A 16,244-nucleotide genomic window follows, 5' to 3' on the forward strand; every position below is an offset into this window, starting at 1 on the left:
GGGAATATGGAACGTGCTCATTTGTATATCCCTTCCAACTGGACATCTCAAACTAAAGGGCAGTGGATGCTGAGTTAGCATGAAGGTAATGTTTCCGTTATCGTGCCAAAGTGAACATATGTGTGTGGTGATACTTGCTGACCTGCTGGACGACAGTAGAAAGAAGCTGCTCCTGGAGCCCCTCGAATGTCACAGTGAAGTTGATGATGTTGACCTTGATGCAGACAGCCGGCAGAAAGTGGGGGTTGGGCATGCTGGTTGTCATATACAGCCTGCAACATAATAACAATTGTGGCTTTCCACAAGTTTTGAGGGAAAGAGCTAGGACACAGCCTTAATACCAAGGTTTAACTATGGGTTTGCACTGACATAGGGTCAAATTTCTCCACATTATGAGAAAATTGAATGATCATCATGTCCTTGAATGTGATAGCAACAGAGAAGCATTCAGGGAAAACTAAGTGAATCAAGGTAGTGTACTTATATGCTTTACAGGAAACAATGTTGACTAGCTGGCGGCTATTGAATGTTGAGCCCAATGAATCTACGAGGCAAAGAGATAGGTTCTACCTAAAGTTTTGATTGAACTCTATCTCTGTGTCCCCCAGCCTGATGAGGTCCTGCCCACCACGGTGGATGATCTTCCTGACCAGGATGGGGTGCAGGCCGGGGTCTAGGCTCTCTCCCACCTCCTGCAGTACCGGAGGGGACAGGTACATAATCAGTCAACATCATTACTTACTACAGCCAACCTGTCTATAGCGGTCACTCAAGGGACTGGCCAAAATTGACTACTATGGACAGGTGGCCGCAATAGAGAAACGGCCAATTGTCCAAGAGCAACAAGCGGAAAGTTGTCAGACTTGTAATGATACAACCTATACACAAACAACAAATACAATAATTAAGTCCTGCTCACCTCCAGAAGAACAGGTTCTCCTACTCGGATTGCGTTCTCCAAAATCTTCAGGTAATTTGGGTCAGCAGCCTGCAGCGTTTTGAGCCTCTCTCCCTCCATCCCACAGATCCACCTGCAAAATACAATCAAACATTCTATCAATGCCACATGCTATTTGGCCATTATGTCAATATTTGCATTTCTAACTCCAATAATGAAAAGTATTTTGCTGCAGCCTCTACAGACTTCAGTTGTCAGACAATAAATTTACACGAAGCAGCTTTCTTCCTTCGCCTTATTCCTTTTTATGAACTTGATTTGCATTGTACGTTGCACAGGACATATCAACATGTACATGTACACTGAGCTTACAAGTGTCAGAGGTTGCTGCAGGGGCAATGTATTTTGAGAACTTAGGTAAGTTGATCTGACCAAATGTTTCCTTCGATCAACTAAACAAAAGATCAATACATGCACCACTATAGTTGTGGATACCAGCAGTCCTTACTTTTTGCCCTGACCCTGTGGGTCAATGATGAGAGGCCATCTGTGCCCACTTTTGATGACAACAGCATTTTCCACAGAGTGCTTGTCCTGTGGCAGACCTTCATTGTGCCACTGCCTGACCTGAATCAGGGCAAATTTGCAATGAGTCACTACAAAGAAATAACAAGATTGAGCACACAATAGACATAAACCTATATTTGCAGATGCTATAAAAGTATCTTTGACCAAAAAAGAACCTACAAGCATAAGCACAATTTGTTTCAATTTAACAACATTTGTGATCCACACAATTACTAGTAGGTACTTCACCAGAGCAATAAGAATATCAGCACCATGGATGGGAGCAATTGTAAGACACAATCTGAAGAAAAGAACTCAACTATTGACAGATTTTCAAGAGCAAAAATGCAGGATTTCTTGTTCAAAAGTAACATACCTTGTTCTTGTCTGACAGTGCATTAACCAGAGTATAGTCCTTGGACACGGGGATGGCTGCCGTCTGGCATTTTGTAAGCCACTGTGATACCAGTAGTCTCCTGTAGGGGGCGTTGAAAACCCCAAGGTACCCCACGTTAGCAGCAGACAGGAGTGTGTCTCCCACCACACCGTGAAGTTTTACATCCTGGTCGTGGGCACTGTCTTTCCAGCGAACCTGTGGGGAGAGTTTAGAGCAATTGCTTATTTGAATATCATGTATAAAGTGAAAGCCTTTTAAAGTACTCTGCAACACTACAAGTTGGGCCACATTTGGTTTGTACTGACCCTCTCATCTGCCAGAGCCGTGGTGAGAATGGATGCCCGCTCCAGTCGTTTGGTGGTGAGGACCTTCCTCTCGCGCAGGGACTCCCGCTGGTTCACGCTGTCCTGGTACTGCTGCTGTAGGATGCGAAGGTGCTCCTGGATCTAAAGAGGGTTTAAAGTAAAAAAACCTCTTAAGCTTGAAAGTTTCAATGGCAGCTTTGGATGGTATAATGAGAAATAAACTGTTCAAAGAATTGACTCACCGGAATTTGGATATGGATGGTTTTCTCATTCAGTTAATTTTCATTCAGCTGTAATACTGATAACCGTTTTGATTCTCACCTTTTACTTATCTTTATATTTACTAAGTCTTAGTTAACTACTTGCAATAAAATCAGCAGTGATGTGTGTATTTAGCACCAAATGGTTACTTGCAGCTTGCAAATTACAAATTTATAGTGTCACTATGTAATAGTTACCTTTGCAAGGCTTTCTTGCTTTGCCTTCAAGTTGCCCTTTGCGATCTCCAGTGCTTCTTTGGCTTCTCTTACTTTCTGCTGCTTGGGCTCCACCATCTGAATGAGCAGGGGTAAAAGGAATATTTTCTCAGAATATGTACAATTTTCTTAGTCCATATTGAAATCTGCTCCACCTGAGTCGTCTGGTGTTTCATTTTTTTTTAAATTGACCAATTTGATATCACGGCTCCTTACAGTTTTCTCACTGATTCTGTGTAAGCTGTTGCTTTAAATCCTTGCCTTGTTAAGCATGCATGTTTCCTTTATAAACTGTGTTAATCGAAGAATGACACCACTACTGAACAAGAAGAGCAGACTGACCCTGTAGACCTCCATGTAGTGCTCCAGTGCCAACACCCACTGACACATGGACTTACAGGCCAGGGACACCCCACCTACTCTCTCTGGGGTGAAGTCTGCATGCTTAGAGTACTGCTTCAGCTTCTTCCAAACCTGCAAAAAACATCACAGCAAAACGATAGTTGCTCTATGTACTTTTCATGGAAAACGTATACTCTTTTTTTTCTCAAAAGTGATTTTTAGCACATATACAGGAAGTGTTGCATTACAAGGTGAGTTGACTCTCCAAGTGTTACCTTGTTGGGAATACTGTTCTTGTCCAAAGTGACCAGTCTCTTGAGGAAGGAGGGATCTGAGAGCTGTTGTTTCGCTGTGGCCCAGTCTGGTTTCTGTTGCAGTAGGGTGCAGACAGCACTCATCACTGTCATCACCAGTACAGGGGGGTTGGTGTACACTCTGTAACTCAAGAACTCCACATGAAACTTATAACTCTCAAAAAACCTGGCAGGTGTAGTTTCTGGTAAAGAGAAAGTCCTGGTAAACAGGACCATGAATGAGACAACCAGTTCTGAAAAACTACTCCTGGCTCTCTGCATCTCTATATTTGACAGGGATGACAGATATGGTAACTGTGAAAAGAAAATGAAAGAGGCAAAACCTCTTCAACAGAAGATATATCGTACCTTATTTCAGAGATGTCTGACTTGTCCAATGCATCCAGTGCAGTGATGGCCGTCTGCAGAGCTGGAAGGACAGACTGCAGGTCCCTGGTCGCCTCCTCAGCATAGTCCTCAATAATCTTGGCCTCTTTAGCCATGGTCTGTTCCTCGTCCTCCACTATCAGTCGCACCTCATCCACAGCCTCCTGGTCCTTAGCCAGCTGCTGCATAAGCAGCTCAGTGTCCTACAAAATAGCAGAGAGTGCATAATCAGCAAACTAGGCATGGTGTATTTTGCTATTGATTCCAACTGATTCAACATCCTATAGAATACCTTTCATATCTTGACATGCTATTTTGCACATTATAGTCAGAACATCCTGACTTTGTTTTGATAAAAACACCAAACCTCCACTTAAAAAGCAATCTGTGTTCCTAAAAAGAAAAGAATAGTGAGTTCAGAAAAGCTGGTCCTACCCTGGCCTTCTCTTCTATCTTGGGTCCCAGTGCCACCAGTTCTTCCTGCATGGTGCCAACCAGTGAGTTGGCCTCTGACAGCTTTGACAGGCCTACCAGTAGGCGATCCCTGCAATAGATTATTGTCCATTCAAAATCATTCCTAATTCATCTTGCAACATCAATGTGTGTACAATGCTGGTAAGACCTTAAAAGAGAATATATGATATCATGCATTGTGGTCGGCATGTTATTCATGGAATTGCTAATCCCTAACCTTCCCAAGAATAGCTGTGTTCATGGTAGTATCAGTCTGTGCCATTACATCTTCCCTACCTGCTGTTCATGTAGAGCTGCCTGCTAGACTCCAGCATGCGTGAGTAGAGCTGAATCAGCTCCAGGTAGCTGGTGGGTGTGGTGTAGTAGAACCTGCGCAGCTCCTGATAGTACTGCTTGGCTGCCGTGGTGACACTACTGTGGATGTCCACACAGACCCCTGCCACTGCCTCACGCAGGGCCTGGGGACAGAGGGAGGATGTGTAGTCTGACTTTGATTTACAGAACTGGTAAGGTAACGTAATGGAATAATGACATGGTTCTATGATCAAGAATTGCAGCCAGAAGCATACTGAGACATAGACCTACAGTAAATACCTTCTTCAATGTAAACTATTGCATGCCATTACTACATGTATACAGTTAATGTCACAAAAGTGTAACTTGTCTAAAAACCAACAACAAATAAAACAAAAACAAACAATACAAATGTAACAGATAACCATCTCTATAATGAACCATGTGAAACCAATCATTTCTATTGTTTAAGGAATGAAGAGATGTCGCAAGTTTTCTCCATGTCTTTCCTTGTTTCTGTTTCAACAAATACAGTACAATAATGTAATTTGGGATACAGATAATGCTATCCAAATGTAATATCACACAGAAGTCCTGAGCCATTCCTGGACCAGTCCCCCCACCTTTGTGTCCTGCCCCTCCTGTGTGCCAAAGTCTATCCTGCTGAAGTAGGCATGTGCCACACTCAGCAGGGCCTCCTCCGGCCACTCGTTGTACCAGTCAATGGTGCAGCAGTTGATGAGGGCCGGGTGGGCACGGCAGCGCTGACGGAAGGTGTGGCCGGCTGGACTCATGGCCAGGACAATGTGCAACTTGGTTTGGACTCTCTGAAAAATAGAAGAAAAAGATGATTGCATCAGATACAATATATAGATATGCATTACTGGTGAATAGACCCCTTTCCAAATACCGCGGCCATTTTGAATCCAGGCCGAGCGCACGTGGTTCGAGCGCGGGAAAAGTCAACACCCGGTAAGACCAAGCCAGCGGTAAGGCGTCCCCAATAGAAACCAGCGTTGAGTCATCTTTGGCGGCGAGATGTTCTCCTTCTCGGTGAAATCCATCCATATATTTGCATGGCACAAGTAGATGATATTGTTGTGGACACTTGGACTCGATATCGGCCAGTAAAATTGTGAATTTCTGCTCCTTTTCCACAGTTCCTGCCGGGATGTTGAACGCGCGCGACAGTGATCGAATGCTTATATGTTTACACCGCGTGCTTGTAGTTTCCCTAATAATGTTAGCTAAAGTCGAGAAAAATCCCACAAAACAAACACTTTTCGGGCTGGGATCCTTGTAGCTAAGTTTAGGTATGACTCTTGAGCCTTTTGGTTGTCGTGACAATGCCAACATCATCTTGAAATTACATTAGTTTGAGGGAGGGCCGTGTTTTCTGTGCAGCGTTACATCGACTTCGCTCAGCAATATCTGACATTTCCGCTGAATTTAATCCCACAAAAAAAGACATTAAGATATAGGCTTGAGTTCAATGTCCTTTTGGGTACAGATTTGGCAGCATTCCGGCGGCTTTTAGACGATCTTTTCGGATTCCAAGAATTTTGTCTTGCGGACTCCAAGTACGTGAGTGAAGGTGCGTTTTCCACTGTATCTGACGTTTCTTTAAATCATTTTGCGCGACAATATTTCAGATATCTGTTGACCGGATGGAACCCAAAAAACGTTAGATAATATTGACTTGACCTCAGGCCGATATTTTTCCTTTTTTGGGGGGGGGGGGGCTTTCATCCTGTGGAAATCGAAAATATTTCCGCGAAAAGTGATGTAATGAAACGCTACAAAGAAAACACGCCCCCTGCTTCACTCACGAACTTCATCAAACTAATCTTGGCACTAGAATATCGTCAAAGTCAAAGGAGCCACCGAAGTTTCGTCAAATTTCTATACTCGCAAAGCCCTCAAGCCTATATTTTCACGTTTCTGTAATATCATCCGACGGAAATTAAGATATTACGGCGCAAAGTGAAAACACTCCATCTTCACTCACGTACTTTAGGTTTTGATATTTCAGAAAACTCGTCAAAAGAAGCCGCTGAAATTCTGCTAAATTCCTAACCAGAATTAGACTCTACCAGTCCGGTTTCTGGGAAAATAGTAGCAATTGGCCAAATAGAGTCAAATGTATGAAGGGGGTCGGCTATGGAGATGGGGTCCAATATTGCAACCCTCCATGGCCAAAGTCCCCTGGCAAATGATCTCCCCGTAGCCGGCGCGGTTAGTCTGGTAGAGACTAAACAAAAATGACCTTAAGCTCAAGCCTACACGTCTTTTTTTGTGGGATTGCATTCAGCGGAAATGTCAAATATCGCCATGCGGGGTGATGTAACAAGAAAGAAAGGAAAAGTTAAACAGAAAAGAAAGAAAGGCTAGACAGAACACACGACCCCCTCTCAACGCGTGTTTTCCCAGGCGAAGTTGGCATGGACCAAAATTACGGTCACAACCGGTAAAATTCTGTATATGTCTATCTAAGTAGCTATAAGGATCCCAGCCCGAAAAGTGTATGTTTTGTGGGATTTTTCTCGAATTTAGCTAACGTTATTAGGGAAACTACAAGCACGCGGTGTAAACATATTAGCATTCGATCACCGTAGCGCGCGTTCAACATCCCGGCAGGAACTGTGGAAAAGGAGCAGAAATTCACAATTTTACTGGCCGATATCGAGTCCAAGTGTCCACAACAATATCATCTACTTGTGCCATGCAAATATATGGATGGATTTCACCGAGGAGGAGAACATCTCGCCGCCGAAGATGACTCAACGCTGGTTTCTATTGGGGACGCCTTACCGCTGGCTTGGTCTTACCGGGTGTTGACTTTTCCCGCGCTCGAACCACGTGCGCTCGGCCTGGATTCAAAATGGCCGCGGTATTTGGAAAGGGGTCTATTGAACTCCTAATTCCAACCCACACTTGTTAAACATGAAAATAATGACATATCATCTTAACAAGGCATTGGTCAAATTGGAGACCTCCACATTTCTATGTAACTTCTTACAAAAACAGGTTTCTCCTGATCAGCGCACCTGTATGAAGAGCTGGTACACAGCCTGCCTGGTGTCCGGGATGCCTGCCTCCAGTGCAGCTGACTTGAGCTCCATGGAAATGGCATCCAACTCATCATTGTCAAACAGATCTGGCACCTCTCCACTGTTCAGGATGCTATTCACATCTTCCAGAAATGACTCCTGAACCAGACAAAGAGAACATACATGTATGTGGACACTAAAACAGAAAAGAAAGCTGCAAACTACACTGCTGGTCTTTGCAACTATTTTACTGCAGCTGATCCTTACATAACTGCAGATCAATAATATTTCAAATAAAACTCCATTTCCGCAGCAGTGCCTGGTAGGTACACTTGTTACATAAAGTCACAAACCGAAGAAGATAGAAGAGAATGTTCCATTGATGATTCCTTGATGACAAACCATCTCACCATGATGATGTCTGCATCATTCAGCAGCAGGACAGTCTTGCTGCCCTGCACCCCTGCCATGTGGAACACCTTCTTCAGGTCGTCCCTGAAGTCAGCATGGAGGTAGTTCCTGGTGATGTTCAGTTTGTACAGCTCACACTGGGAGATGTGGCAGGCTAATTCTGTAGAACTGGCCTTCCCAGTACCATCCAAACCAACCTAAAACAAGCATGACAGGATATTTATTAATCAACAAAAGGCTAATACAGTAACTGTAGAACTGGCCTCCCCTGTCACATTAAAGCCAATGTACAAGGCATAGAATATCAGTTATGTCCTCTAAATGCTACCTTTTCTTGAGTAAAATGTATAAACTTGAAACTACTCAATGTGATTGTACCTGGCAATCATCGCAGTTCACAGTTTCATTAGAATAGCAACAGCAGCATATGCAGTTACAAGAGCTTATATCTTTTACTTTAAGGAATTCATCTACAGCACTTAAAATCATTGGGACATGGTTTCAATCTAAATGCCAGTTCATAGTGTCCTATATAACCAAAGTACTGTTATTACCATCATCATGTGCCCCCCTGGCTGCCTAAAGACTCTAGCTGCCCTGGTGATGTGCTCCACTGCCTCTGTGAAGAACACCAGAGGTTTCTCCTGCATAAACAATAGAAGATGTGAGTCAGATACAAACCATGCCAGAGTTTGAACTGAACCTACAACACGAACAAATGCAGAGATAAAAAATACAATAATGCATGCAGAATATGCAACACACATATCTACATAAGGTCCAAAATACACATAACATTGAACAACATTTCCACTAACCTGCGAGCCCATGGTGAGCCTGTTGTGGTACTCCTCCAATATACCAGCCAGCTTCTTCTTATTGGTCACATATCTGTAGACACGCCCCACACTACTGGGAGCATGCATGTCCAGGAAATCTCCAAACATCACAGGTTCCCGGCAGAGCTTCTCAGCTGTCCACGAGACCTTGAAATAATTGTGTAGGTCATCTGACAGGAAGGCATGGAACTGCATCCTGTCCTCATCATCCACCAGTCTGTCGTGGAACACTCGGGTGGCCTCGTGAGCAAACAGCTGGGCAGAAGTCTCACGGGACACGATCACTGTCTCGTCCGCCTGCAGTAACCCTCGGATCACCTGGGGCAGAAGTGGGAGCAAAAAGGTTAACTAACTACATCAGAAAGGAATACCACCCTTTTTCAGTCAAAACTATAACTGGTAGTGATAACTCCTTTAGAGTATGATATAAAACAAGAGACTTATTTGTAGGAATGCAGGTTCATTGGTATGTCCACAGAGCGAAAACGAAACCTTTCCACAGGCTTACCATGCACACGAAAAAGGACCCTAGATTAAAAGTCAGACTGCCTGTCTATCTAATGTACATGTGACATAGTATCCTTGCAGAGCAACTACCATGCATGTTGACTTGTACCTCTGACAGATCCCTGAGGTTGAATGTGTAGTGAGACTTGGCAGGTGTGGGCAGCATGTTGCCACACATCTTGTAGTACACTGCAATCCCAGCCGACACCAGGTTCTTCTGACATTCCTTCACCTCCGGCATGAAGTCTCCGTTCTCGAAGAATCTGCCCAGCTGCACCTGGTAGATGTGCTGTAGGCTCTTGGAGGAGGGTTGAGGCAGACACAGCATGCTGCAGACCAAATAAGAAATAATTAGGAACAGGCCTGGAAGGAATGTAGGGAGGAGCTGAAATCAAGGATTCTGAAGCAGTTGGCACTGGAAGGATTGTGAACAAAAAATAAAAGAAGTTAGTTGACAAGGAAATGGAAAAACAACAAAAGTTAACAAATTGTGTATCCTCAAATGAAAATAATACTCCAGCTATCTTTGTTCTAGCCAGAGAAAAACAAATGCACACTTTTAGAACTGACTGCAAAACATCTTTAAAAACAAGAGTCAAGACAGGGACATGTGCAAGTTTAAACAACTTGGAGAAGAGAAATCTCCTTGGTGCTGAAAAATGTACTGGGCTATAAAAGGGACAATTTTCCCTTGGTTTTCAAGGCTTTTTAACACATTCAGGAAGATGAGTCTGAACTGTGCATTACCCACCTGAAGTGCTTGAGAAGCCTGGCACTGACTTGATTCCTGCCCCCTCCAGGTGGAGCACAGGCACCCACCAGGGTCACATCCAGCACATCCTGGGTTCAACACGGGAACATACAAGCATGTGAAGCGACATTGCATCAAATTGTATTGCATTGGTAGCAAGGGGGTATTTCATGAGGGGTAGTTCAGTTTGTCCTCAGTACAATTGTCTCAATATTAACTGCTGTGATGAAGTTTTCTTTTCAATCATACTGGAGTTCTACTCTCATGGCGATGTGTGGTGGATTCTTTTTCTTTCCAGTAGAAAAACCAAACAAATATCCAGGTTCACCCACCTTCCATGTCAGTTTCTTGGTGTCATAAAACCCTCCCAGCTCCAAGTACTGTCTGAGAAGCTCCAGGGGAGGCTGAGCCCCATACTGCTCTGGGGCTGGCATGTTCAAGTCATCTATAAACACAAGAACCTGAAAACAGACAAAACTTTATAAGCACTGGGTCACAAGCCTGATTTCTACACAGTTGAGTAATTCAAGCAAAGCTACACATGCAGGATTATTACAGTACTAGATTCACACAAGCAGCATTTGTTCATTTCACACAATAGAAAGATGGAGCCACTTTCACCAGAACTGACCTTCTTGCCTCGCGGCCCTCCCACGGCATCCTTCCCCTTCTTGATGAGTTTGTTAGTGATCTGATGCTGGGTCCTGGCTGCTGAGGTCTGGGCGCTGAACTGGAATGTGGACGCAATCACACCCACCCCGACCTTGGGCCTCAGCACACCCTGGCTGCCGATGCTCAACGCCTCCACAGTGCTGCCGGCAGTGCTGGGTACTGGTGAGAGAATAGGAGATTAACATGTTGCAAAAAAATCTTTTAATTGTTTAAGACTGTAAGTGCAAGACAGAAATAACACAATATTCATCCAGTGTAGGAGTAAAGCTGTGGCAGATTTGATACAAGGAATGTATCTCAACAGAATGTTGGTGAAGACTTCATGCCTTTATTAGGAAACAAAACCTCTGCTTTAAAAAAAAAGAGTGGTATACAAATGTCTATGTAACATCAACAGTAAATGTCAGGCATGGGTCATATTCAGCTGCAATGCAAGTTACAAAAAAAACTTCAACTTGTTGTCAATGTGCATCTCAGAAGATGTCAAAAGTTTATGTTCCAAACAACAACACTTGTTTAGTTTACCATGGATTACTGACGCTGGGTAACATAACATATTTTCTCACCCATGTCAGACATAGACCCAGAGTCCCCCCCTTGCTTATCTCCAAGGAAGCCACTGGTCAGGCTGCTGATGTTCTCCAAGATGCTGGAAGACCTCTCAGCGTAGTGGAAGATGCTGCCCAGGATTGTGCTACCTTTGGTGGCTGTGCCTCCATCTTTGGTGAGTCTGGACAACATGTCCTGCACAATGGCAGACTTCCCAACTCCAGAGTCACCTGGGGACAAATATGTCATAGGTAACGAATTGTTGAAAAACAGTGCATTTGTTGATCTATTTATTTTTTTCTAAATTTTCTGTCAGCTTTATCCAGGGTTGCTAAGCTTGATGCTTGACACTGCTTTGCAGTGGGGCCCTGCGTTATAAATAAAATGAGTAATGTACAGACAGTTTACTCCCATACTAATAGAAAATTAACATACAATAAACAACAACAATAATGGTTATGATAATAATGAAAACAATAACAGTCAGTCACAACAGGGCTACATCCATGGATACGGAAATTTGATATGGAAACTATTTGCTGTACAGGCTTTAAGTACATTGGGATCTTCAGTTCTTTAATGTTACTCACCAGTGAGCAGTACAGGGTTCCTGTGCAGCAGCAGGAGAGCCATGATGAAGGAGTAGCGCACAGTGTCTACAGTAGGGATGAGCTGACTGTCCAGGCCCATACTGCGGCTCTGCTCAGCCGACATGCCCATGGCCTCTCCTTCAAGTAAAGATCGATAGGCACATCTATAAATTAGTTTTTAATAGACAAGCCAGCAATATGTTTCCAGGCTTCCATATAACAATGGCAACAAGGACAGAAGAAACTGTTATTGAATTATCGTTCTGCTTTGACAGCACATTATCACAAAAAATATATGCCCAATATAGACTACCTGATTAGGCAGGCCTAAATGAAGAGTGTCGATTTTAGCTTTTGTGTGTCTCTAAATCAGGAGAAAATGTTTACTGTCCATTAGAAACTGTTAGTCAGTGTTTAATATTGTATCATGGCAAGGCGATACCTAAGGTAACATGTGTGAGGCCCCTCTCTATGAGGGACTGTGTGGATGGCACCAGGCTGTCCCATAGCACAAAGTTGCCAGTCTGCATGTCCACAAAGTAGCTGAAGATGGACTTGTTTCCAGTGGGTAATCTGACACCTGTAGAAGACAAATATGGCAATGGTAAAAATCATCACAACTTCTAGCTTCCATTACCGTTATCAAAGGATTCAACAGACAACGGAAATACTATTCTACCATTTATCATCTATGAAATATTACAGTTGTAATACGTGTTGTCATTCTCAGCACCAGTTTGTTGAATCCAACATGAAAAGCTTTCCAGGATATCATTATCCCATGAATACAGCACAGAGCATGTGATGATTACCCATCGGAGGCTCAATCTCGAACTTGTCGTGTATGAAGTTGTCGAAGTCGTAGGAGACGGCAGCAGCAGAGTCTTCCTTGGTGCTGACGGAAAAGGCGTCCTCGTCGTGGTCGTCCTCACGGACCAGGTTCCCACCGATGGACCAGGTGAAGGCAAACACAAACATCTTCCCCAGCAGGGCTGCCAGGTCACGAGGATGCTTCTCCATGTACCATTTCTTGTCATCTCTGTTATGTAGAAGAACAATTTCTTGGTTCCAAGAAGACAATATTTTCATAGGGAAGTAATGAACTGGAGGGATGTAAGGAGGATGTAAGGATGAAAAATTAATATTTTCATAGGGAAGTAATAAACTGGAGGGATGTAAGGAGGATGTAAGGATGAAAATATTTTCATAGGGAAGTAATAAACTGGAGGGATGTAAGGAGGATGGCTGCTGACCGATCATGCTGGGCCAACCTAAATGCCTCATGTGTCAGACGACACGGGAGCCTCTAAGTCTAAGTAAGTAAGAAGTAATGTCTTGCTAGACGTAAATAGATTTGTTTCACAAGAGTGAAATATTCTGTTTTTCACACATATCTAAACAGACTACAAAGCTTGCTATTTGACAATGTAGAGAGCCTTACATGTAGCTATACTTTCTATCAAGAAGCATCCCATTGATAAGCATGTGGAATAACAGAAAATACTGTGTCACATTGCAACCTGTCCTTAGTGCTGAAGGACCTTTCCTGTCCACTGTCCTTAGTGCTGAAGGACCTTCCCTGTCGCCTGTCCTAGTGCTGAAGGACCTTCCCTGTCGCCTGTCCTAGTGCTGAAGGACCTTCCCTGTCCCCTGCCCTTAGTTCTGAAGGACCTTCCCTGTCCCCTTCCCTAGTGCTGAAGGACCTTCCCTGTCCCCTGTGCTGAAGGACCTTCCCCATCCCCTGTCCTTAGTGCTGAAGGACCTTCACTGCCCCCTGTCCTTAGTGCTGAAGGACCTTCCCTGTCCCCCGTCCTTAGTGCTGAAGCACCTTCCCTGTCCCCTGTCCTTAGTGCTGAAGGACCTTCCCTGTACCGTCATGAGTGCTGAAGGACCATCACTGCCCCGTCCTTAGTACTGAAGGACCTTCACTGCCCCCTGTCCTTAGTACTGAAGAACCTTCCCTGTCTTGAATATGCTATGTGGCAATCTATTTCAAGAAGTTACTGTCTGTGAACTACTGCAGTATATGAAACAGAACAAAAAATAGAAAACATTTCCTTACTTCCTGCCTTTCTTTCCCAAAGCATCTTGGTACAGCTGTGCCCTCCTCTCCTCTCGACGTTTCTTCTTGTGCCGCCTGCTGTCCCTGGATGTGCCTGAGCTGCGGGAGGCGCTGGAGTGCCGACTGCTTGCACTGTCAGGTCGCTCTTCGTTTTCATCTGCAATTACAGAAATTTGTCATAGGCCTGGCTTTATGTAAATTGCTGCATCATAACAAAGATTATTTAATATTTCTCACATAAGCAACAAGAAAGAAAATATCTATTTACTTATTTTATCCATACCATACAGGGATTAGGCAAACCAAAAGGATCAAGTTCTTTCCGGTCACCGAAAATTCCTCTAAACCAGTGAAACAATAGCTAATGTGTAATAGATTTAACAGCCAGGGTACACTTGCAGATGTACAGCCTACCTTGAACTCCAAAACCTCCATTCTTGCCCATGAAGTCCAGCAGTGCGGACAGGATCTTGCAGAGTGAGGACACCATGCCCAGGTCCGTGGCAGGTAGGTGCTGGTGTTTCTTCCTCCTGTCCATGAAGGCTAGACCATCGTCAATACTCAGCTCAAACAACTTCTCCAGATGGGTCCTACCAGTCTCAGGGATCTAGAAAGGAAAAGGCATGGTCATCATACCTGTCAGATCAGTTTAAAACTGTCATGCTTCAGACTCGGTGACCTTCTTTATCAATCATCATTTTGTCAGGTACATTTCTTACCTAGGGTCCCTTAAAATACTGAATATGGAATCGAAACAATGCCTAAGTTTGAATATTTGTGGAATCTTATGAGCCAACACCTGTATTATAACAAACAAAGAAACGAAGAAACAAAGAAAGAAAGAAACAAACAAACAGACAACAAACGTTTCATGGAATGATTAGAACACTGATATACATACATCTCTGGGCAGCCTAGTGAGCCATGTCTTCACAAAAGGCCTCCAGCCTAGGTCCACTGGATCCTGGAGACAAGCAGAGCAATATGTTATCATTATTTAAGCAACTGAAGATCTCAAGAATTCTTTTACAAAAACGTTCGGTGGAGATGTAAATATACGAAGAGACAAAATCGCACAAATTTTACAGTACATTCAGTCACAGTCTGAAATGTAAGGCCTAAAACATAGTCCTCTTGAAATGTGGAAAATCACTTTCAAAATCTTGAGTGACCAGTATCATTACATGGATGTTCCACATTTAAAACCCACCATGTAGACCATGGCACATCTGCTGATGGTGGCAGGACTGGCCTGGGACAGGTTGTCCACCTCAAAGGTCAGACGGATGCCAGAAGGCAGGGAGATCCGCTCACCATTGGCCAAGCACAGGGTCTTGGTGTCATCCAACACTGGAAGATATCAACAACACTGAGATAGGCTAACATTTTCTAGCAAAATCATTCTCTCCACAAGGACAAGCAATGACTAAGCTGGTGATAGATATGACCAGCAATGTTTTCTTGTTAAAGGTTGACTGTCTTTTGTGTTAGAGTTTGCCTGAACTGGCTTACCTGTGTTCAGGTTCTCTACCCACAGTGTGTCCACAGGCCCATCTAACACCAGCCACCTCCAGTCTGTGGGGATCTCCTCCTTGTGAGTAGACAACTCCCCTTCTGGTGCCTTTACCTCCGCTACATCATCTGGCTCTATGTCTGCTTCAGGTGTAGCTGGGGTTGCAGTATCTTGATATAAACAGAAAAAAATTATTACAACATGGAAGAAGAAATAGGACAGAAAGTCCAGCAATCAGAAACTAGCAACAAATAGATAGCAGCTTGAAGAACCTTCTATCAATTCAAAAACATGTCCACAAATCTATGTCTTATACCTCAGACGTATACTTCCTTACCAATTATGATATCCCATTTTTTGCCAAACCACATCATATTGAAAACATCATGCTATATCAATGAAGGCAAATGCAAGACTTAACTGTATCATGTTTCCTTCCAAACATCACACAATAGATATGCTTGTACAGTATGTCACCTGTTCTTGTGTATCCTGATCCCATGCTTGCTGTTGTTGGAGGCCGCTGGTCCCACTCATCCTGTGTCTCTGGTCCGGTGGTGAGCTCGCGAGCAAACCTACGCACAGCTGAAGCCATCAGCCCATCCGTCCACTCCAGGGTGTTAGGGTCTGTGGCACCATACAACTCACCCAGCTTCACACACTTGGGGTTCAGGGTAAAGGTCTCCACCTTTTGAAATCAATTGCAGCAATAATGTCAGCTAAACAATGGAGCCAGGTCGTGAAGACGTTGAAAGCAGAATATCGAACATATGAAGCTTTTTTGTACATTTGTACTTCATTGCCTTTTCTATCTTTTAAGCCCTTTCTTTAAATGTCAAACAGATGTACATAAGTCCTGCATGAATA

At 43.7% G+C, this 16,244-nt stretch overlaps 1 protein-coding gene across 3 annotated transcripts in view; it reads right to left on the reverse strand.

The window, feature by feature from the left end:
* Positions 1–16,244, reverse strand: part of LOC136433315 (dynein axonemal heavy chain 6-like) — a 49,339-nt gene that overhangs the window by 9,514 nt on the left and 23,581 nt on the right. For all 3 annotated transcript variants that reach the window (XM_066425393.1, XM_066425392.1, XM_066425391.1), the window contains 31 exons: positions 15,855–16,065; positions 15,377–15,547; positions 15,075–15,214; positions 14,766–14,828; positions 14,279–14,471; positions 13,865–14,021; positions 12,615–12,841; positions 12,245–12,382; positions 11,803–11,940; positions 11,230–11,442; positions 10,623–10,822; positions 10,324–10,452; positions 9,992–10,080; positions 9,350–9,569; positions 8,713–9,051; positions 8,449–8,538; positions 7,894–8,091; positions 7,481–7,642; positions 5,057–5,260; positions 4,416–4,597; positions 4,101–4,209; positions 3,648–3,868; positions 3,261–3,420; positions 2,986–3,117; positions 2,626–2,721; positions 2,168–2,308; positions 1,842–2,057; positions 1,407–1,525; positions 920–1,031; positions 571–692; positions 143–272 (listed from right to left, as the gene is read on the reverse strand). In XM_066425393.1, coding sequence (XP_066281490.1) covers positions 143–272; positions 571–692; positions 920–1,031; positions 1,407–1,525; positions 1,842–2,057; positions 2,168–2,308; positions 2,626–2,721; positions 2,986–3,117; positions 3,261–3,420; positions 3,648–3,868; positions 4,101–4,209; positions 4,416–4,597; positions 5,057–5,260; positions 7,481–7,642; positions 7,894–8,091; positions 8,449–8,538; positions 8,713–9,051; positions 9,350–9,569; positions 9,992–10,080; positions 10,324–10,452; positions 10,623–10,822; positions 11,230–11,442; positions 11,803–11,940; positions 12,245–12,382; positions 12,615–12,841; positions 13,865–14,021; positions 14,279–14,471; positions 14,766–14,828; positions 15,075–15,214; positions 15,377–15,547; positions 15,855–16,065 — 5,022 coding nt within the window. The remainder of the gene's footprint in view (positions 1–142; positions 273–570; positions 693–919; positions 1,032–1,406; positions 1,526–1,841; positions 2,058–2,167; positions 2,309–2,625; positions 2,722–2,985; positions 3,118–3,260; positions 3,421–3,647; positions 3,869–4,100; positions 4,210–4,415; positions 4,598–5,056; positions 5,261–7,480; positions 7,643–7,893; positions 8,092–8,448; positions 8,539–8,712; positions 9,052–9,349; positions 9,570–9,991; positions 10,081–10,323; positions 10,453–10,622; positions 10,823–11,229; positions 11,443–11,802; positions 11,941–12,244; positions 12,383–12,614; positions 12,842–13,864; positions 14,022–14,278; positions 14,472–14,765; positions 14,829–15,074; positions 15,215–15,376; positions 15,548–15,854; positions 16,066–16,244) is intronic.

The sequence above is a fragment of the Branchiostoma lanceolatum genome, chromosome 4, assembly GCF_035083965.1.
Source record: "Branchiostoma lanceolatum isolate klBraLanc5 chromosome 4, klBraLanc5.hap2, whole genome shotgun sequence".
NCBI classification, from domain to species: Eukaryota; Metazoa; Chordata; class Leptocardii; order Amphioxiformes; family Branchiostomatidae; genus Branchiostoma; species Branchiostoma lanceolatum.